Here is a 19,625-nt window from a genome sequence, read left to right as displayed (position 1 = left end):
GCTCGTAGCAAACAGTGTGTCGCCTCCCGTACTTTCTCTCAGCCATCAATACTTTACATTAACTATCTACTTGACTTCATCCTAGGACCTCGCGCGCATTTGCCATTCTATCCAGAATAACGAGAGGCGTGAGCAGATAGTCTCCGAATATTCAATAACCGCTGGATAAGGTGCAACAAAGGACTCTTTTGTCATCGTGCCGCAGACACCACAAAGCCGCGATTCCTCTACTCGACCTCCTCAGTGAGGCGAATTCCTTCTTCCGGCCCCCGTACACACATCTCTCATACTCGCCTTCTTATACGATGTCAACCATCGCCCTCGAGACGCCGCTGGCGGAAGCGCTGAGCGGTGCTGTGCACTCCAAGATTGTGGAAGAAGGCTGGACACAAGATGATGACACCTCATTAGCGGAATACATCGTCCTCATGCTTGCCAATGGAAAGACTCAGAATCAGATCGCATCAGAGCTTGCTGGCGAGTTGCTGCAGGATGCGAAAGGAACAACCGAGTTCGCGCAGTGGTTGTTCGATCAGGTCAATCTTTTGTCTGGCGGCGCTGCCGCTTCCGATCCTGCAGTAATATCACAATCCTCAGAACAAGCTGAACAGGTCGCTGCGCCTACTTCACTGCCTTCAGGCTCTACTGAGAACGGAAGCTCTTCAATACCTGCAGCGTATGACATGGACATGGTTGATAATGCACCAGAAAATGCGTATGTTGTGTCCCACTCGAGGCAATTTCTGAAAATCTCTTCTGACATACTTCACAGACCTCGAGGCCCTAAAGGTTTACACGGTGGCCGACCTGCAGGCAGAGGGGGACGAGGCAGCGCAATAAACAAAACCGGCGATTTAGCTTTACACCGCGTCCGCGGCAACGACAGGATAAACACTCACGCCAACATGCGCGGCGCGCCGAAAGGCCCCCGCAATATCCAGAATCGAGAAGTGCGCCCTGGTATGCAGAAAGCGCTGAATATGGGCATGACGGGTTCCGCTCCAGGCATGCAGAATCCGATGATGATGAATGGCGGACAACAAGGTCAAGGGATGATGCAGATGACTCCTCAGCAACAGATGGAATTTATGGCTATGATGGAACAACAGACTCGCATGCTGGCACAATTTACTGGAATGATGCCAGGAGCAACGAACCCCGCGTTCTCACAAGGTGGCAACCTGCCTAGCAATCAAGGTCGATCATTGTTCGATAGAGTCGAGCCCGGGCGTGGCCGCGGAGGTGGTCGAGGCCGGGGCCGAGGGGGTAGCAGTCAGAACGGCCACATCAAGTCTCCTGCGAGAGCAAGCGATCAAGACACAGCTATGGAAGGTGATGGTCAGACGCCAGGACCCGAACCATCTACCACGGATGCCCAGCCAACCACCGAGGGCGAACGAAAGCCACAAGATCCGTCCAATACGATGTGTCACTTCAACCTTCGCTGTACCAACAAAGACTGTCCTTATGTCCACCAATCGCCCGCTGCTCCCGAGGGAACAGTTGTTGATATGTCCGACACTTGTCAATTTGGTCCTGCCTGCAAGAATTCGAAGTGCGTCGGGAAACATCCTTCCCCAGCACAAGTCAGGGCGTTCCAGGCACAAGAGCTGTGCAAGTTTTTTCCCAACTGCACCAAGCCCAACTGTCCATTCAAGCACCCAACAATGCCCTTGTGCAAGTTTGGTGCCAACTGCAAGACTCCGAATTGCCCGTTCACACACTTGCAGGTTCCCTGCCGTTTCAACCCGTGTACAAACTTGAGATGTCCATACAAACACGAACCGGGACAGCAGAAGACGACCAATTTTGCCGATTACACTTGGACACCGGATAAGCAGACCGAACAAGATGCCGCGAAGCAACATGTTAGCGACAGGAAATTTGTGGATGATCAGGCGGGCGAGGAGGAACTGATCAAGCCAGAGACGGGTACAGAGACGCAGATACGCGAGGAGGTGATTACTTAACGAGAGGTAACCAGCTCAATGAGGGATATTGGGAAGGATAGAGCATGGTTGTGAAGGCAAGCTGATGCTTTGTCATTGGCCGAATGTATTTGTACATTACGAACTGAAAGCATACAAACCGGCGCCAAGTGCTAGGTTGACCAGGCTTCTGATAATGATGGATCGGTGACGGCCTTGACATCAACGGGTTTGGAATCAAAAATGACCATTCCGGGGCCACGCAAACATTGGATTTGACTTGATTTTTATATGCTGTCTGTCTCCTCGTCCTCGTATTTGTTGTTATCATACACTGGTAGGCGTCTCGCACATCACAGGGATCTAGATATACGGAGTGTCCTGGCACCTAACCATTACACACACTCCTGTTTGAACACGGCCATGACACAGCCATTAGAATCACGTGTCTGTCACGTGATATAACCGAGGCCCGCTTCTCGACTTAATTGCTCTTTGAAACTCGCTCTTTATTATCTTTGTAGACACCGTGAAATCTCGCAGTATATCTTACCTCTGATCTTTTCGCGAAGTGAACGGCTTGGCGGGTACTCTGTCAGCCTGAAGCGGCGTATCTCGGACATGCCACCTCAAGAGATCCACGACCACACACCCATCGTCTCCGTTGTATTGCTATGCCATGGATAGAGGACGCAAACGTGCCGCGCTCGCATGTAACTTTTGCAGAAAAAGGTCGGCTCTGTGTTTAGAATTCGTAACGGTCAGCTGATCTAGGTGCAGGAAACGACGGTGTGATGGCCAACTTCCGAAATGCAGACTCTGCAGGGATTCAAATGCCGAATGTATCTATGCCGTGGCGCAGTTGCCCCAGCCAGAACCCTCTTTCCAATCTGGTGAGGGAAATGTTCAAGAGCTGTGGCGGCTCTCCGGCGTCAGCTCTTCGGAAGTGCTGGGTCGAATGGCCAGCATCGAAGCGATGCTGACACAGCAAAGTGCGACGCTCGAGGATTTACACGATCGCATCAACTCAGGTGCAGTGCCCCAAGCTACAATTCATGGTGTGCAAGATACTGTATCCACACTAGCTGAGAATTTGCCGTCCACATCGCATTCTTCGGCACCTTGGACAATGCATTCTCAGACATTGGGTCATCTGCCCAGTGCTGTGGATGTTGCAGTGTCCCCTTCTACCTCCAGAGACGATATTCCAGCAATGACAATACCCAGACAACATTCTACCACGACGGAAAACCTGCTCAGTACTGGACCAGTGCGAGCTCTGCTAGGAGACTTTCCCCGCGGCATGTTTTTAAAGACGGAATCGGCTCGGATCCTCCCCCAAAATATTCGCCTCGGGAATCTGCACGTCACAGCGTTTCCAGAGATAGACCGCGCCGAGACGGACTGCTTGGTTGATTGCTTCTTCAGATTGGCCCATCGAGAAATACCCATCCTGGACCAGAACCACTTCTTGAGTTGCTACAGGCAATTTCTAGAGCGAGACACTTGGGGCGACATCGATTCTGCTCTCTGCCTCATGGTCCTTGCTGTTGGCGCTGTCGTACAGAACCCCCCCTCGACGTCGGTTCAAGGCGCAGATATTTCTAGCCCTGGGGGTGAGTACCTCTCTGCGGCCATGAAGATTTTGGTCCCAGACATTATGCAAAGCTTTTGGAGTACAATAACTCTTCCGCAAGCGACGCTTCTTGCCGCAAAATATTTTGGTTATCTGCTGCGTCCCTTACAGTCTTGGAGATTTGTTCACCTCGCGTCCACGAATGTTCAGATTCTGTTGAATTGGTAAGCGAACTCCCAGCAGGCCTCCTTGAAGAACAATCTTTCAGTGCAGTTGACGCCTACGACAGGCCGCAGACACTGGATGAAGACGATGCTACAGCAGCCGCCCTCTCGCGACTGGTATGGGCTATCTTCGATAGCGAATGGCATGTAGACCGATTTGTGGCTCAAAGCGAGTCAGCCCCTGGCTAATTTTTGACAGCGACCTTATCGCAGAACATCATCTACCACGTAGTGGAATTGAGCATGTTGTTGAAAACATGCCTCTACCCACTTTCCACACCTGGACACCCGAGGCGTCGATGTTTTTAGCCGAGATATCTGCACGACGACTCTTTAATCGAGTCCACCATACCATGTACGCAGATTCGTCGGGGAGATTTGGGATGGTTGACCATACAATGCCTACGCAAGATCACTTCCAAAGGCAGGAACTCAGACCCGCCATTACAAATCTGGCCACTGAATTAGATCATCAACTGGAGACATGGTTTGATCTTCTGCCCCAGCATATCAAACCTGATCTGGAGAGCGCATCATCATGGACATTCGAGCATTTGAACATTTTACACAGATATCATACTGCCAAGGACATCATCTTTCGGCCGTTTGTCATGTACACGTGCAATCTCCCTACGAAGGGAACCATTTCGACCGCAATTCTCGAGCGGTGCAGCACATGTGTGCAACACTGTTGTGCGTATCTTTCCGTCTCAGAGATGCTGCTTGCGCAAACATCATCAGTCAAGGAGATCATCTGCCACTCGTGAGTCTGACACTTGTCGCGTGGAACACGACCGACGCAACATCATACCGCAATTGCTAATCTGTGCCAGCAGTGTCTTTGCTGCGACAGTGGTCTTAACGTTAAGCTCGCTTAACCAGAACCTGAGCTCGTTGGTATCGGACGTCGATGCTCTTCAAACAAGGGCCGTTTCTATGCTACAGCGGGTGGCATCAAAAGGTTCAGTGATCGACCAACTGGTGGGGATATTGAAAGTCCTCCAAATGAAAACACGATTGTTGAAGGGGCAGGTCCATATGCAAACCCCATAAATACGCATCTCTATCCAGATTTATCCCTACCAACCATCTTAGTCTGGTCTCAGCACACAATGCCCGCGCAATGGCAGCAGAGAGAATCAGTACGTGAATTTGAAGCCTCCATTGGCACAGACTACACTTCCGGTACACCAACCTGCCTCTTGGCCGCAGAGCATTCCCACCACTCCAGCAATTTCAGTCCAATATCCCGGCCGTCGTGCCCCCATTTTCTCCCTGCTCAACTTGACGAGTGCGGGATCGTCTACCCCGTCTCGGATAGCGGACAATGGGCAGTTCAGTTGAAATGGTTCGAGCTGTTTCCAGAGCTTTTCGCCAGCCGCTAGGTACATATCGCCCTCGACTGGTCCAGGATTGACGGCGTTAACCGTTGCACGTTCAGACAGCTCTCTGGCCCAAGTTCTTGTCATGGCCTCTAGGGCTGCTTTTGTTCCGCCATACAAGGTATGAGTGACAAATCCCAATGATGACGCCACCGAAGAAATGTTGACAATCCTCCCTGACCGATCGTGTGGCAAGTAAGGTAGCACGGCCTGTGTCACCATGAGTGGAGCCAGCACGTTCACCGCATACATGCGATGGAATTCTGAGACGGGCACATCTTCAAGCCTATAATCGCCCCCAACGCCTGCATTGTTGATCAAGATGTCGACAAGTAAGTCACCGTTTGGTAGCGCAAAGGTTGCTCTGGCGACATCCACAATCTTAGGAGCTGCATGCTCTGGCTGACTGAGGTCCACCTGGACCATGGTTGCCTTGACTTTGTGCGTATCAATAAGCTCTTTGACGAGCTCATTGGCGGGTTGCGTTGATGAATTGCTGGTATAGACGCCCAGTACGTTGCAACCTTTGGCACCTAGATGCCGTGCGATGGCAGCCCCGATACCTGGCTCCAGTTAGCAAAAACAAAGAGTTCCCTGTGGTTGATGGCGATCTTACCACGTGAGGCGCCAGTCACGATTGCTAATTTGTCCTCCAATGGACGACGAACGGGAGCCATGTCGAAAGCAGGACCAAGAAATTTAGAGATCGCTTCCAACTGGGCTAAAACAGAGTATATATAGAAGTCTCTCCCATGCGGACAGTCGCTGTTAGAGGAAGACCATCCATCCTCTCATCCACGACAGGACCTCGGCTGCTCACGATGATCGTTCTCTGTACGCCTCGAGGCCCGGCCAATCTTGCGGAGAGACGTAATTTCATTCAGCTTCTAGCGGTCGTCATAGGCAGCGCCTGGTAGGGATTCTCGCTAAAAGCTGGGCCCATTGAGGATTAGGTAAATGCTGAGGCCGGCACAGCGTCGGAGAAACTTTCCTGAGAAGATCCCCGTTCCATTCCAGCGGGACGTGGTGGAAACACATCCGCTCATGGGCTAGCGAATTTCACCAAGATCGGCTGTCCAGCCAGCATGGCGGTATTGGGTGGCCAGTGCCGCCTCAGCCTTGCAAGCTCACTCTGAAAGAGAAGTCGGCCCGTTCGCAGCGAAACTATCGCCAGCTCAAGACTTTCGCTGTCCATGGGATCACATCCGCAGGCCCATGCTCCGAAGTGCACCGAGTACTATTGCTTGTTGGTTCATCTAGGCCTATGCAATACTTCGAACGGTAAAATACTGGCAAAGGTCTTCTTATGTTTGCTTCGGCACACAGACCTCAACCGCGGTCGCGATTTCATGGTAGGAAGAGGTCTTTACAGGCGTTGAGCGACAGATTTGTATGATTGCTCGCACATAGCTGCTTCCCCTGCATGGTGAATCCAGGCCCGAGTTGCCCGGTATCTATTTCCACCATCGTGAAGATGGCGCAGATCTCCCTGTCGAACCCCTCTTTCGTCCTCGAGGCTGTCCAGCAGGTGACTTTTGAGGACATTCCGGTCCCAGTTATCACTGATCCCTACGATGTAATTGTCCACATTGGACAAACCGGAATCTGCGGGTGAGCGCCTTTGGGTCTTTGCCGTCGTGGGGGCTTCGGGGAGAAGCTAACCAGTTTTCCAATAGATCCGATATCCATTATTGGCAACGAGGCAGGATTGGCGATTTCATTCTCGACTCTCCCATCGTTCTCGGTCATGAATCTGCTGGCAGGATAGTCTCGGTAGGAGAGGCCGTCAAGAATTTGAAAGCCGGTGACATGGTGGCAATCGAGCCTGGAGTTCCGTGCCGCCACTGCAATTATTGTCGCTCAGGTTCATACAATCTTTGTCCAGACACCGTTTTCGCTGCGACCCCTCCGCACAACGGGACTCTATCTAGGTTCTACAAGACATCCGGGGACTTCTGCTACCGTCTACCGGATCATCTGAACCTTGAAGACGGCGCTCTGTGCGAACCAGTCGCTTGCGCTGTTCAAATCTGTCGAGTCGGTCTCGTGCGTGGGGGACAGAGTGTCGTTGTCTTCGGCTGCGGCCCCATCGGTCTCCTCGTCCAAAGTGTCGCTAAAGCTTTCGGTGCAAGATTCGTTCTCGGAGTCGACATCAACAAAGGCCGATTGGACATGGCCAAGAACGTGATGAAGAGCGCAGACGACGTTTTTGAGCCGCCTCGACCCCCATCTGGTCTAAGTTCAGATCAAGAGATGGAGTATCATGCCAAGGTAGCTGCGCTCATCAAGCGGGAGTTCAAATTAGGCGACGGACCAGATGTGGTGATTGATGCAACAGGAGCTCAAAGTTGTCTGCAGATCGGTGTTCAGCTCTGCAAGAAGGGAGGCGTGTACGTTCAAGCCGGCATGGGCAAAGAGGTAAGCTAATGAGCAAGCTTGGAGTATTATCAGTCATTGTGCACTTGATTTAACGCCATATCTTTCAGAACGTCGTTTTCCCAATCATGACCGCCTGCATCCGGGATTTGACAATCCGGGGCTCAATCAGATACGTTGCTGGCATATACCCGACAGCAATCGACCTGGTAGCTAGTGGGAAGGTTCAGCCGCAAAAGTTAGTCAGTCACCGGTTTCCGTTCGAAGAGGCCAAGGAAGCGTTCGAGACTGTGAGGAAAGGTGGCGGAGGTGTCATGAAAGTCATGATAGAAGGTGTCCAGAGCTAATTAGAGTTGTGTCGATGGGCCAAGGATACCTGGGCACCAATAGTCCCAAACGGGTCTGATACAAAACAGGCTTTTGCTACTTGAAGCCGTCTTATTCCTTTACTGAGATCTTTTAGTTTGTCTTCGCTCAAAGCCTATGTGAAAGCGAAGCTGAGAATGCAGAACATGAACCCATGAATTGTGCCTGCTATTAATCAACACATGACCAATCTCGAAACATCAGAGCCCTACCTCTCGCCACAACCTCATGGCAAATGCGTTATTCCTCGACGTCGGCCCTAAGCCATTCCACCATCCCAGAAGCCAAATTAGCACACCCTGCCGTTACCATCTCTCTTGCGCCATTACAACACGTTCGGCACACTTATTGTATTCAACCATTTTTCGTTCTCACAAAAACAAAAAAAAAAAAAAAAAATAACAATCCATGACAACACAATATGGGCTGCGCTATGCTCTCAACTCCCACCTAGCCCCAGGAAACCGCCCGTGCGCTCGCTGGCAAACAAACAAGACAAAAAAAAAAAAAAAAAAAAAAAAACAACCAACGCATGGTTCCGACTGTCGTCATCCTCGCTCATATCTTCGCAATGTGTTCGGTATTGGGGGCTTTCTCCGCCGTGCTGGCGGTTTCGTGCGCGAGCACAGACTCGGCGTCGGCTCGCACGTTGACGCCGTCAAAGATCTCAGCCACCTCTTCCAACGTAAAGCCTTTGGTTTCGGGGAAGAATAGCCAGGACACCACATTGCCGACGACGAGGATGCTGACGAACACCAAGTAGTACTTCCAGCCGATAGCGTCCAGGGCGATCGAGTTGCAGAACGCCAGAACGATGAGCGAGCCGTAGATGGCAAACATTTCCAAGATCAGCCCTTTTGCCCGGATCGAGTATGGGAGGATCTCGGTCGTGTATCCGTACAGCAATGGCGTGTAGCATATATCATAATGAAAGAACTTTTTTTTTTCCAAGATTAAGGTGTCAGCGAGTGCCAGTGGATACAGGTGAAAAAAGCAAGGGGATAGGAACTGTAGCTCACGAAGATAAAAATAAAAGCCACGACAGCGATGCCGGCGGAGTTGTCGCCTTTAATGTCAAACACGGCGGAACAAGCCGTCCAGGACGAGAAGGACAGGAGCATTCCAATCCCAGACCATTTGAACAAGCTTCGTCGCCCAAGTCGGTCCACCAAAAATGCAGCGGATGCGGCGGCCCAGAAATTCCAGATTTGCAAGAGCCTGTCGCGAATGGTTGGTTAGTGTCAGTCTATAAACACATTGGAGAAGGCCCAACTCCGGGACAGGGCATACCCATTGATGAGCGTCTGGGTGTCAGAGTCCTTGATGCCAACAGTGTCGAGGACCAACGTCAGGTAGTAGCTCACAACACTCACGCCGTTCCACTGTGCAAACGCGCCGATGAAGGTGACGATGAACATGCGCCGACGATTGCCGGGAGTCTTGAAGAGTGTCGACCACCCAGTTCCAACGGTTTCTTTCTCTGTCTCGATGGCGCGGGAGATTTCTGTCATCTCGAATTCGATCAACGGGTGCTCCTCGTCGCCATCGGTGTGGAATCTGGCCAACGTTCGTCGCGCTTCTTCGTGTCGTCCCTTGGCGACAAGCCATCGAGGTGATTCGGGCACCCACCAGAAGAAGCACAGTTGCACCAACGGGTAAGCTCCTTGGAGAAGTGACGGAGTCCTCCAGGCCCAGTTACTGTCACCGATGTGCTTCTGCGTACCGTACGTACTCCAAGATGCGAGGATAGACCCAAAATAATACAGAGTCCAGAAAAGAGAGGTGTATTTGCCTCTGTGGGTGGGGTAACAAAGTTCCGATATCAAGATGGGCGACGGCTGAGTGACGATGATACTCCCCGCGCCCGCGAGAATCCGGGAGAAGGTGAACATGCCGTAGTTGACGGAAGCGGCTTGGATGATGGAGGCGACGATGATGGCGATGACCCCAATGAGAAGGGTCCATCGGCGACCCAGCCAGTCCGACAGCGGCCAGGCAATAGGGAGCACGGCCACCGAGCCGATCGACTGGGCTGCGTTGACAACCCCGAGATGCGTGCCGCTGGGGTGATTGAAGAAGGCCTTCCAGGAACTTGTTGCTTGCAGTCCGTTCATCATCGAGCCATCGTATCCAGCGGTTGCAGAGGACAGGAGTGGAACGAGGAGGATCAGGTTGAGCTCCAAAAGATGAGCAACTCTGTACCAAGGCTTGTCATGCTTGGGGAGCACCTTGGCCAGGGCATCCCCCACGATATCTTGGTCTTTGACCATGTCGAAGCTCCGAGGAGCAGGGTACAGTACAACTGTCTGGGAATGGAACTGAAGCAGTGGCAGGCACACACAATTCCCTAGCAGAATCCCTCAGACATTCCTGTCCTGAGCTGCGCTGGGTTAAGTGGAGTCGAATCGTGGTATGTGAGGAGGAAACGAAGCATATAAAACCTTTCCAGACGGTGAGGATGCTCAGCAAGACGGCACAGGTGGCGTTCAAACCTCTACCTGACTAACCCGTGCTAGCCTCATCTGGGGCCCCGGTCTGGAGAGACGAAGCCCAGGAAAGTTGCCGAACTCCTTGTTCGCCCGCCACATGGATTGTTCCTGTATGTATCTGCATTGTTGCCTGTTCCAGGGAAAATGACCTTTTCTGACTAGCCGAACCCCCCGCAACCCCAACAGACGCGGGGTCAATGGCATTTTCCCGAGTACTGTGTATACAGGGTATACCCCATACTTTTGGGTGGCGGCTTTGCCGCCCTTACTCCGCCACTAGGGCGAAAGTGGGTCACATAGATAACACAGACCCCAATTACCGAGTACCCAGTATGTAGGTGCAGATTGCGGAGTTTGATTCTTGAGTAATCCACCTGTCGACCCCATGTCACCTAGCATGTCACCAGCACAAAAGTTCCGAAACGTCGATCAAAGGTCAACTGCAAACGGCCAATGCAACATCAGCCCAGTCTCGAGCCCAAGGCCTTAGTGTGATTACCCGGGCAAAGAACAGTACGAGAGCAAGGAGGAAACTGCCAGGATGGAGTTCCGGACCATTGAACACGGGACGGCCTTCCGAGTCACACCACCTTGATCTTTGATCGCTAGCTATGCACTATGCAGAGAGCGCTCGATAGCCTGGTCGGTTACAGATGCGGGAGGTAATGGCGGCATAGCCGCGGGATTCAGCATCTATACACTTCAACTTGTGGCAAGAGAGGTAATACTCTATCCCACTATTGCAATTCGACTAGAAAGAAGGTTGGGAGTTGATGAATACTAACGGACATCACTCGCCGGGGTATTCACAAGGTACATAAAGGGAATTAGACGAAGAATTCAGACTCCGGATATCTTTAACATTGACACTTTGGATACATGTAGTATTACGTCCAACCTTCATCAGACAGCCATCATGAGCAGTGTTCAGAGCACAACTACACAGACAATCACATCGATCCCGTAAGGAAAACCAGCCCGGGCGAGATTGTGAACAGGCCTTCCATTGACGTCGTGTGTTTAGGTTGTCGACGCACTATGGCGATTGGCGTGACGACCTCGTTAAAAATGGCTACACCGTCATCAAAGCAGCCATCTCTCCCGACCGAGCAAAGAATTACCAGCAACGAGCATTCGACTGGCTGAAATCCTTCAACACCCCGCTCGACTTCGAGAATCCCGACACCTGGGTAAGGGAGAATCTACCGGTTCTGACAGATATCAACACTTTTGAAAACTACTCGGTCGTGCACGAGAAATTCATGTGGGACGCCCGCTTGGAGCCTGGAGTCTTTGACGCTTTTGCAAAGCTCTGGGGAACGGAAGACCTTCTGGTGTCTTTCGACTCTCTCAACGTCACGTTTCCCAACCGCAAGGACAAACCGAGGAAACCCTCCTGGCCGCATATCGATCAGTCTCCCCTGAGAAGGGGTCTCCAGTGTGTCCAAGGCATCATCGCCCTGAGTAAGGCAGGTCCAGAAGATGGGTCTCTGATGGTGCTCCCACGATCCAATAATCACGTGGAAGAATACTTTGACACCAAGACAGACCCGATGTCATGGGACAAGATAGATTGGCGTGTATTCGATGAGGAAGAAATGGAGTTCTTTCACAGCCAAGGCTTGAAGCCCATTAAAGTCGAGGTCGAGCCCGGCGACCTGATCCTCTGGGACTCGCGCACCATCCACTGGGGGGCGGAGCCGGAGGCCGAGAGCAACGCCATTCGCACGGTGATTTACGTGTCGTACTCGCCAGCAGCCCTGGCGAGTGCCGAGTCCATCAAGATGAAGCAGCAAATCTTCCGCGACCACGGCGCCACGACGCACTGGGCGCACGACAACATCTTCCCGCGAGACTTGCTGGCCTATCTTCCGGACGGCTCGGTCGATCCACGGAACAGGAGCGAGCCTCTCGAGCCACCAGAGTTGACTGATCGCCTTCTGAAAGTGGCAGGGATGAAGCCTTAACTGATGATGTACTTGTATCCTGGTTTGATTTTCGTTCTCGAAAATCTCCACGGGTTCAAGAAAACCGGGGAACAGACACATAGCCGGGCAATCAAGTAAGTTTTAGGCCTGCTCGCCCTGTAAGCGTAAACTAATTCTCCTCCCCTACAGCCTGTTTATAACGTTCGTGCTCTATCCACGTCGCTAGCTGATGTTTTAGTCGGGGTAGTTGAATTGCTATACGTTCAGAGGTGAGCTCTTCGGGTTGCTGATTGGATATGCCGAGGACAGATCAGCACGACTCACTACATCTCGGACTTCTACCTTCGTCGGCTTAAACTCACACAGACTTCGATCATCCAGATTGCCTGTGATCGTTTGGGCGAAAAAGAAGAATTAAACTTCGCAGGAAAGGTTCTCTATATGGCTCTATGGCCCTTTGAGGGGATTTGAGAAATCTTCTGGTTTTATTTGGAGCAGCAAATTTATCCACAGCAAGCTTGTGTCCGTTTGACATTTCATAAATGGTATCGACGAAGCTGAAATGGCAACATTCTTGCCGAAGGACCAAGGTATAGTATGCGTTTGCTCTATTTTGCCAAACCTTTTTTTCCCTCTTGCAAATAGGGATCATCGACAAGTATAACCGCCGTCCACAACGAGGTCTGCACCGGTGGTATACGTGCTCGCGTCACTTATCAAGAACACGTAGGCGCCCTTGAGCTCTTTTGCATCGGCGGTGCGGCCGAGGGGGATCATGGAAACCCACGATTTCTGGATCGCGGGATCCACAAAATCGGAGATCCCGGTGTCGAAATAGCCTGGGGATATACTGTTCACGCGGGCGAAGTCGCGCCATTCGTTGGCCAGTGATTTTGCTAAATGGATGCATCCAGCCTTCGCGACGTTGTAAGAAGTCTGTTCTTGTGGATAATTGGCGATGTGGCCAGAGATTGACGACGTGATGACCAGACTCCCGCGTCCTCGCTCTTTAAAATGGGGGCCGATGGCTTTTGCACAGTGAAAGGTCCCCGTCAGATCGGCGTGGACGACATCCTCCCAGTCCTGCACGGATCCGTCGAGAACACCACTACTTGCAGTGCGACCTGCATTGGCGATGAATCCATCAATTTTGCCAAAGTCGGTGATAACGTCGCGGACAAGTCTCTGCACATCGTCCCAGTTGTTGACATCGCACCGGTATGCTTTCGCCCTTATGTTGTACACCTCTCTGAGCTCCTTTGCATTTTGTTCTCCACCCTCTGGCCGACTGAGATAGGTGATGGCCACATCAGCACCCATCTCGGCGCATCCTCGTGCTGCCTCTAAACCAATACCTTTGGGGCCAGAAGCACCGGTGACAAGAACCACTTTCCCCTTTAAACTCAAGAGGTCTCTCAATAGACTGGCTTCGGGGATTGGTACGGGCATATTGGTCGGCGTCGAGGTTTGCTCGCGATATTTCGTTGGTTGAAAGATTCAGAGGTGTGGAAGGGCTGTGAACTTGGGTCGTTGATGATTCAAAGGCGTTTGATTTATGGCAGACGGACCAGAATTTATGACCGGCATGAGACTCATAGGTCCTTGTGCTTAGAAAGGCAATGCGCCCGCAGGTGCAGGTCTGACCATGGGATTCGGTGTGCAGCCCAGCGTGCTAGGGAAACTTGCACGATCTGTCGCCATCGGACTCGTATCGTTTCCTAGGGTTCCTGTCTGTCGGTCAGAGCGTGCTTGAGACGCGTCATACGCTACGTGGAGCACGAAGTTGTCCGGAAGAACGAGTCGAAGGTCTAGAAAGCGAATGAGAAGTCCTGGTCCCTTCACTAAACAAGACAGGAGGTGAGTTTCTTGTGCCTAATTCGGCGGGACTGAAGTATCGAAATGGACGGGCGGGAATGCCGCCGTCACCCACCTCTTATTGCTCCACCCGACTAGGTCACATGGATATCTAAGAGCTTCCTCCCGTGTAGGTACAGTCTGGTGCCTGTCCTTCGCAGGTGCATACAGAGTACACCTTGCTTAAACAGACCTTTGGAACCCCAGGTGGGGGACGAGCTTCTGCAATGTTCCAAAGATTAGAAGCCGAACTGGATCGGGAGCCTTCTTGGGATAGCCTCGGCCGTGGAGGCTGTTAGACTGCGCTTGCCCATACCGGCGGCAATTGGAACAAGTTACCCAGTACCAAGAGGCAGGATTCCTATCGAACTCTTTTATGTCTCCTTCCCATTTCACAAGGAGTCTTCATCCTGTAGAAATCTCAATGTAGGGTGGGCTTTTGCAGTGATCATCGAGATAAGGTTGGCCAGGTGGGCGCCCCACGCAGAGGGGCTTCTGTGTTTCGGCACATAGAGGATAGTATGGTCATCTCGAGACAAGGTAACCGTTGCAAGGCGACAGAAGCGAGCCGAAAGCCATCATCCATACTGTTGGCTATGAAGTGTGCAAAAGTTGCCGGGCTGGCACTCAACGCTTCTTGTTCTTCAACTAAGATTGCTTCTTTCTGAGAGATTGACTTTTGGGGACTGATTCAAACACCCTTTATCCCACACCGGATCACGAGAAGCAATAGACGAATCAAGGTGCCACAGAATTTGTGCTTGACTGTTTTCATCCAGCCGTAGACTCCGGCGCTCGGCCATGATCACTGTTCAGGTGCTAGGAGTTGAAGCACCGATTGCATCACATTGCAGCATAGTCCCACTGCCAGCCCATCCAGAGCTTGGAAAAGTCCACTCCCATATTTTTGTACCTTGAAGGGTACAGCCAGTATTTGACGAGAGCTCCTTGTAGACGATGGCGGTATGATAGGTAGACGATGAATGCTTTGGGGAAAATAGAGGTAACTTGGAGGAGAAGTAGTCGCAGAAGTTCATCTGCAAGGCTGGTTCGAAATTATAGACGATGCTGGTGGGGATCTTCGTGATTGCGTTACCCGACCCGAGTACAGTCGTACAGCTCGTACTGTATGAGCGAGGGTGGAGTCCAATTGAGCTAGTCCTAATATGTAGATTTAACGACGCTACTTTTAGTAAAGCCCACTTTTTAAATGGACCGGCTCAGAGCCTTCTCCACTACTGGGTAGAATGAGTAGCTACCTAGGTAGGTAGGTAGATCCGGTAAGGTAACATCTCACTCGTCGTGGGCCAAGGCCTCCATTAAGGATTGACTCATGCAGTCTCATGAAATCGAGAATTTCAACAATCAATTGTCCGCGCCCGTGATCCAGAGGCCGGAAGACACACGACTTGTGCCTTGGGAGACCATGGATTCGCACACGGGTCTCGCAGAAGTCTTGAGAACTCTGCAACATATCGTGTCTTCACCTGACCTCGCCGTCTCTCGACACCTGGTTCCCTCGGATGGGAATGGGCCGACAGACAGGTTTCCAGTTTTGCCTCGAAACATCCCGACGCTACCACTTCCCAAACTCAGTCAAACACTCGCGTCTTCATCCTCTGGCGATCAGCAGCGACGAGCGGATGATGACGACACGCTCGAGAGGCTAACAAAGCACCTCACGACCACCATCCTTCCGTACCTCAATCTCTCTTCGCTCTCCCCAAACTACTACGGCTTTGTGACTGGCGGCGCCACCCCGGCGGCCCTACTAGGCGACTTCCTCAGCTCCATCTACGACCAAAATGTCCAAGTTCACTTACCGCGAGAGACCGTCGCGACAACCCTGGAAGTCGCGACCTTGAATCTGCTCCTACAACTGTTTCGGCTGCCGGAGGCTGAGTGGGGGATTGGCAGACGCGGCTCGGGGGGCGGGGGAACGTTCACCACAGGCGCGACGGCGAGCAATGTCCTCGGCCTGGCGTTGGGGAGGGAATTCGTGCTTCGAAAGGCCCTGCAAAGGCGAGGAGGCTTCTCGGAGGCTGATTGGAGCTGTGGCGAGCATGGCATCCCGGAACTCATGTATCAAGCCGGTCTGCGAAAGATCCAAGTGCTCAGCACGTTGCCTCATTCGAGCATCGCCAAAGCCGCGAGCATCGTTGGAATAGGAAGGACGAATGTCATTTCCATTTCCACCTCGCAGGCCGACCCACTGCAGATCGACCTCGCCCGCCTGAGAGAGGAGGCGGCAAAACCGGGCGTCGTCAACATCCTCGCCATCTCGGCGGGAGAAGTCAACACGGGCCGCTTCGCCACGGATTCGCTCGACCAAATGACCCGCATCCGCAGCATATGTGACGAGTTCGGGGTCTGGATCCACGTGGACGGCGCCTTCGGGCTCTTTGGCCGTGTCTTCTCCCCGGACGATCCTGGCCACGAAGAATTTGGCGCGGTAATACGTGGAGTCGACGGCATCGAGCTCGCCGACTCTATCACGGGAGACTGTCACAAACTCCTCAACGTCCCTTACGATTGCGGCGTCTTCTTTACCCGCCACAAGACTCTCTGTGAAGACGTCTTCCGGAACGGCAACGCGGCGTATCTTACCGGCGCCGCCACCACCAATACCACCGCCGCCGCCATTACGTCCTCAACGAGCAACGGCAATGGGGTTGGGGATGTCTACGACGCGATCCAAAGTCCATTGAATATCGGCATTGAGAACTCGCGCAGATTCCGCGCGTTGCCCGCCTACGCGACCCTCATGGCCTACGGGAGGACGGGATATTTGGAAATGTTGAGACGGCAGATCAGACTGGCGAGGAGGGTGAGCAGCTGGCTCCTCAGAGAGGAAAGGTTCGACCTCTTGCCGGCGCGTAGTGGCGGGGAGACCGAGCAGGATGCTCTGGCTAAGACGTTCGTTGTGGTCCTGTTCAGAGTTAAGGATGAGGGACTGATGAGAGATTTTGTGACGAGGGTGAATGAAACTGGGAAGATCTATATGACGGGGACGGTGTGGGACGGGAAGCCCGCAGCAAGGATTGCGATAAGTAATTGGCAGGTGGATCTGGAGAGAGATGCCAAGTTGATTGAAGAGGTCTTGGACCAAGTGGCTGGAACACGACAGTGAAACATCGGTCCTGAAAGGTAACGATCAAGGCGATTGAGAGTTGACAGGCAGAATCATCCTTGCGAAGGGCAAGCTCGTCCTGCTTGCGTGGACCGGTGTAAATATGCAGCTCAAAATACCGCACCGCCAATAATAAAAATCCGCTCCTCCTCTCTCTGGACCCACTGCACCACTTTATTCGCACTCTGTGCCAACGCATTCCTCGACGCCGTTGGTCCGGCCACACAATATAGTTCAAACATAGGTGTGACCCAAGCGAGCGCCGTTGCCGACACTCCCACGCTGTGATAGACCTTCACTGCGGCATGTTTGGCATGCACACTGGCATGCAGATTGTGATACAGAGACATCAATCGCCGACGCTGTTTCAATGTCTCAAAGTTCGGCGAGAAGGATGGCATAAAGAACTGTACGTTGCCTTTTGATTTGTATAGGAAATGTCTCAGGACGGTGCCCGCGATGATGTCTGTAGGTGCAGGTCGGCCGGCTTGTACAGCGGCATGGATGATGTGCATACTCTTGTTACGGTGAAACTCGTGGACGAGGTAATTCTTCATACTTTGCAAATCCTCGAAGCTCTCCTTATTGGCGCTCAAGAGGATGATGGCCACTGAGTCCTCTTTGGCAATACGTTCGTTCTGGGCCATTTCTCGGACCTGCTCCCCGCCCATGTCGAGGAAACTGACGTACATGTACAGATAGCCGGTATTGTTGAAGCCGGGAAGACAGATAGGGATCCAAGAGTCTCCTCCACCAGCCTTGATTCCTTCAGCTTCAAAGAGCATGTTGAAAATCAACTGGAGGTCACTTGGGTGCAAAGAGTGTTTCTTCGGCCGGATGACGCTGACGAGTCTTCCTCCAGCAACCACCAGCCCATACAGCAGGTCGTCTACTCGGGCTTTAATCATGGTGCTGTTGATAATGTTGCGGTGCGACTTTCTGATCTTTAAACATTCAAGTGCAGACAAGAGCGCAGAAGGCGAGCCTCGCGTGAAGCTGTCCGCCAGTGAGGACAGCAGGACTTCGGTGCCTTGCAAAGGTCGCCTCAAGTCGGTCGACGGGCGAAGCGAAAAAAGATGAGTCAAAGTCGGCAATGTCAGAGTCGACAGAATCTGCATATACAGGGCTTCAAGCTGGACTCGAACTTGCGCCTCGCTCTCCGGAAGACTCGTAATCCCAACCAGAAACAAATTTGTTTGTGAGAGGACGACAAACAATACGCCATCTGCCTGGAAACTTCCCAGCTGGTCACCTGTCTCTGAGTATGAGGAGATAATGGTCTGAATGATGCCAACATAGCTCGAGATGACCGCATCCGATCCATGCCTAGTATAAATAGGCTTACCGGCTGCAGATAGTATGATGAAATGCTTGCGCTTGGAGGTCCAAAGCTTTTGGGCCATCTCTTCGTCAACAATCTTCTCGTCCACCTCTTCAAACTCCTTGTCGAAATCGACGTCACCTTCATCGTACAGACGGTCTGAATCTGCTTCGAACAATCCTCTGGAGCTGCTGACTGATTCAGAAAGATGTTGTTCCTCTTGAAGATTTCCATCGAATATGCTTTCTGTATCTTGGATATACCGGCCAATTGGTGCGTAGCTCCTGATGCTGGAGTTGTCCTCCCCACCATCACTGGTTCTGTTGCTGGTAGTGGGACGAATTGAGTGGCTGGAAGGTGTACGAGAAGCATTCACACGCAGCTCTTTGGAGCCGTCGGGTCGGCTGTAGGCACTGACATCGGTCATGGACACGGCCGTCGTTGCACCCCCAACGAGACCTCGAGTAGGAGGACGGGAAGAGTGACCTGTGGAAGACATGGCTTGCATGAGGCTTAATTCGCTTGGTCTCGGAGGAAGAGGTGGTCGGTCTCCTTCCGAGGCGGTCGAAGTCCGGTGACTCCTGGTTGTCCCGGGACTGCTATTGTCTGTAGCATCCATCCTGGCGGCTGATGCGCGGGGAGCTGTCTGTCAGTTGGTCAATCTGGACACGGTTGAAGCTGTCCGGTGTCCAATTTTGGGGTTAGCCTCCATCATAGGCGCTCTTTCCCGCATTTGGGTCGTTGATCATGGCACTCATGATCGTGGGGAAGGAATGTTGGCATCACTTCGGGGCATAGGTCGACGACCTGGATGTGAAGGAGCAAGAGACCAAAGTCAATGGGTTGCAGATGGACGATTGTTGATGGCGCAGGCGGAGGCTTGGCACGGGCCCGAGGCTGTGATGCAGCCTTGTGGAACATGCCTCCAGATTCTCCTTTCCCAAGTCAATCCATCCTGAAGCACATTATTAGAGGGCATCATGGGCTGTCTGGAGAGTCCGGTAAGCTGTCGACAGATCTATTATAGCAAGGCTCTGACAAAAAAGCAAGT

The 19,625-nt window shown here is 52.3% G+C and overlaps 9 protein-coding genes across 9 annotated transcripts; 5 read left to right on the top strand and 4 right to left on the bottom strand.

The window, feature by feature from the left end:
- Window positions 1-305: 305 nt before the first annotated feature.
- On the top strand, window positions 306-1,970 carry A1O5_03770 (uncharacterized protein; the record flags this gene model as incomplete). Its single annotated transcript, XM_007744381.1, has 1 exon — window positions 306-1,970. The coding sequence occupies one exon, from the start codon at window positions 306-308 to the stop codon at window positions 1,968-1,970; it is 1,665 nt and encodes a 554-aa protein (XP_007742571.1).
- Window positions 1,971-2,886: 916 nt separating this feature from the next.
- A1O5_03769 (uncharacterized protein) lies at window positions 2,887-4,781 on the top strand (the record flags this gene model as incomplete). Its single annotated transcript, XM_007744380.1, has 4 exons — window positions 2,887-3,728; window positions 3,794-3,845; window positions 3,899-4,491; window positions 4,565-4,781. The coding sequence occupies 4 exons, from the start codon at window positions 2,887-2,889 to the stop codon at window positions 4,779-4,781; spliced, it is 1,704 nt and encodes a 567-aa protein (XP_007742570.1).
- Window positions 4,782-4,867: 86 nt separating this feature from the next.
- On the bottom strand, window positions 4,868-5,787 carry A1O5_03768 (3-oxoacyl-[acyl-carrier protein] reductase; the record flags this gene model as incomplete). The annotated part of the gene is made up of 2 exons (XM_007744379.1): window positions 4,868-5,673; window positions 5,727-5,787. The coding sequence occupies 2 exons, from the start codon at window positions 5,785-5,787 to the stop codon at window positions 4,868-4,870; spliced, it is 867 nt and encodes a 288-aa protein (XP_007742569.1).
- A 797-nt stretch (window positions 5,788-6,584) lies between these two features.
- A1O5_03767 (L-iditol 2-dehydrogenase) lies at window positions 6,585-7,833 on the top strand (the record flags this gene model as incomplete). Its single annotated transcript, XM_007744378.1, has 3 exons — window positions 6,585-6,721; window positions 6,787-7,528; window positions 7,597-7,833. 3 exons carry the CDS (start codon window positions 6,585-6,587, stop codon window positions 7,831-7,833), a joined length of 1,116 nt encoding a protein of 371 aa, XP_007742568.1.
- A 577-nt stretch (window positions 7,834-8,410) lies between these two features.
- On the bottom strand, window positions 8,411-10,122 carry A1O5_03766 (uncharacterized protein; the record flags this gene model as incomplete). The annotated part of the gene is made up of 3 exons (XM_007744377.1): window positions 8,411-8,788; window positions 8,872-9,070; window positions 9,143-10,122. 3 exons carry the CDS (start codon window positions 10,120-10,122, stop codon window positions 8,411-8,413), a joined length of 1,557 nt encoding a protein of 518 aa, XP_007742567.1.
- A 1,135-nt stretch (window positions 10,123-11,257) lies between these two features.
- Window positions 11,258-12,308, top strand: A1O5_03765 (uncharacterized protein; the record flags this gene model as incomplete). Its single annotated transcript, XM_007744376.1, has 2 exons — window positions 11,258-11,304; window positions 11,366-12,308. 2 exons carry the CDS (start codon window positions 11,258-11,260, stop codon window positions 12,306-12,308), a joined length of 990 nt encoding a protein of 329 aa, XP_007742566.1.
- Window positions 12,309-12,917: 609 nt separating this feature from the next.
- Window positions 12,918-13,718, bottom strand: A1O5_03764 (L-xylulose reductase; the record flags this gene model as incomplete). Its single annotated transcript, XM_007744375.1, has 1 exon — window positions 12,918-13,718. The coding sequence occupies one exon, from the start codon at window positions 13,716-13,718 to the stop codon at window positions 12,918-12,920; it is 801 nt and encodes a 266-aa protein (XP_007742565.1).
- A 1,831-nt stretch (window positions 13,719-15,549) lies between these two features.
- On the top strand, window positions 15,550-17,253 carry A1O5_03763 (uncharacterized protein; the record flags this gene model as incomplete). Its single annotated transcript, XM_007744374.1, has 1 exon — window positions 15,550-17,253. The coding sequence occupies one exon, from the start codon at window positions 15,550-15,552 to the stop codon at window positions 17,251-17,253; it is 1,704 nt and encodes a 567-aa protein (XP_007742564.1).
- Window positions 17,254-17,363: 110 nt separating this feature from the next.
- On the bottom strand, window positions 17,364-19,193 carry A1O5_03762 (uncharacterized protein; the record flags this gene model as incomplete). The annotated part of the gene is made up of 1 exon (XM_007744373.1): window positions 17,364-19,193. One exon carries the CDS (start codon window positions 19,191-19,193, stop codon window positions 17,364-17,366), a length of 1,830 nt encoding a protein of 609 aa, XP_007742563.1.
- Window positions 19,194-19,625: the final 432 nt, after the last annotated feature.

The sequence above is a fragment of the Cladophialophora psammophila genome, assembly GCF_000585535.1.
Source record: "Cladophialophora psammophila CBS 110553 chromosome Unknown aczJe-supercont1.5, whole genome shotgun sequence".
Lineage (NCBI taxonomy): Eukaryota > Fungi > Ascomycota > Eurotiomycetes > Chaetothyriales > Herpotrichiellaceae > Cladophialophora > Cladophialophora psammophila.
Note: the sequence above shows the minus strand (reverse complement) of the source record. Positions and strands in the feature narration are given on the sequence as shown.